General features: G+C 34.3%; 1 protein-coding gene across 1 annotated transcript in view; it reads left to right on the forward strand.

The window, feature by feature from the left end:
- The first annotated feature begins 357 nt into the window (after positions 1-357).
- Positions 358-1,653, forward strand: part of LOC111400838 (carbonic anhydrase 2-like) — a 2,766-nt gene continuing 1,470 nt past the window's right edge. Inside the window, exons 1-4 of the mRNA XM_023028269.1 lie at positions 358-542; positions 840-898; positions 1,010-1,153; positions 1,530-1,578. Coding sequence (XP_022884037.1) covers positions 366-542; positions 840-898; positions 1,010-1,153; positions 1,530-1,578 — 429 coding nt within the window. The 5' untranslated portion in view covers positions 358-365. The remainder of the gene's footprint in view (positions 543-839; positions 899-1,009; positions 1,154-1,529; positions 1,579-1,653) is intronic.

Below are 1,653 nucleotides of genomic sequence, written 5' to 3' on the forward strand. Positions count from 1 at the left end.
TATATATATATATATATATATATATATATAGATGTTGTTTACTAACTTGAAAAATCTGAATTTCATCCCAGATGACAATTTGGTGAATATTTAGACGGTAACTTACTTAATGATTCATTTTAAAGGTTGGAGCCAAAGTCGAAATCCAATAATGCATTAAAAAAATAAAGAAATAATATCCATAAAAGATTGGTGGCGAATGGCCATTGCATGCATGCCACACATGCACAGTTCATGCAAAAGGACTATAACCCCATCAAATCTCCAGCGTCCAAATCTGATCTGCAATATTAGAAGCTATTGCTTCGTCAACTTTCACTTTCATTATCCGGTAGAGTGGTTGGGTTATAAAGGCAGAAAATTGCATGCTGCGGTGCACAATGTCGACCGTTAACGGATGCGCACTTACTTCCCTCATTCCTAATTCTTCCCTCAAGAGACGCCCCTTCGTACTTTGTCAAGCGTCGTCTAATTCTCCACCGAGTCTCATTCAAAATAAGCCTGTTTTTGCTGCTCCTGCTCCTATCATCCACCCCATTTTGGTACTTAATTTTGTTCATATAAAAATTCAATTTTTTAGTAAATTTTGATAGAAAAGTGGTGGATGGGGTCGAGATTTACACTCTTATTTTATTAATTACGAATGTGTTCGAATTTAAGATTAAGATTAGGACTCGATTGTGTTAATTGTCGAGTCCTAATCTTAAATAGTTATAGTGTTTGATGATACTAAAATTTCGATTGTGCAAAATTAAAATTTTACTACAACCTAGGACTTGGGGATGTTTTTATTTTCTATGTTATTTTCGTTTATGTGTATTAAAATTGAGAAATTGCAGAGAGAAGATATGGGGAAAGAGTACGAGGAAGCCATTGCCGGACTTCAAAAACTTCTCAGGTTTGGATAAAGTGGAACCCACATAAACATAAGCCATGTTGGATGTTTCTTTACTTAAATCGAATTTTCCGAAGAGTAGTGAAAATGATCGAATTACAACATTTGATGCAGTGAGAATGGAGAATTGGCACCAGTGGCTGCAGCAAAAATTGATCAGATTAAAGCAGAGTTGGCAACGGTTGACAAAACCACCGTTTCCAGCACTGTTGAGCAGCTGAAAAATGGCTTTGTCCACTTCAAAAGAGAGAAATATGAGTAAGCTACTCCACCCAAAATAAGTATACTCGGCGATTGTTAGGCAATACTTATGCATCTGCTTTTTGTACAAGAGCTTAATGAAGAAGTTGTTTTAGGCCAATTTCACTAAATCTAAAAGCGATAAAGATTCAAAAGTAAATTCTTGGTCCCAGAATCAATTTTTGACTTTTCAAAAGTCTTGTCAAACGGATCCTATTACATAAATAAGTGAATTATTAAACTAAATATCATTTCTAATAAATATGGAGTTTTTGAATGCTTGAAGTAACCAAGCCATGTTCGTTTTGGTCGGCCTCTTTTTGGACAAGGAAAAAAAACCAAGTATATAAGAAAGAAAGATGAATTATAATATTGTCTTGTCTGCATAATTCAGGAAAAATCCAGCCTTGTATGGTGAACTTGCCAAAGGCCAGAGCCCAACGGTACATAATTAATTATATACAGTAGCTTATTGATTATTTATGATTAGAACTACTTTTTTTTTTTTTTTTTTTTTC

Source organism: Olea europaea, chromosome 10, assembly GCF_002742605.1.
Source record: "Olea europaea var. sylvestris chromosome 10, O_europaea_v1, whole genome shotgun sequence".
Taxonomy (NCBI): domain Eukaryota; kingdom Viridiplantae; phylum Streptophyta; class Magnoliopsida; order Lamiales; family Oleaceae; genus Olea; species Olea europaea.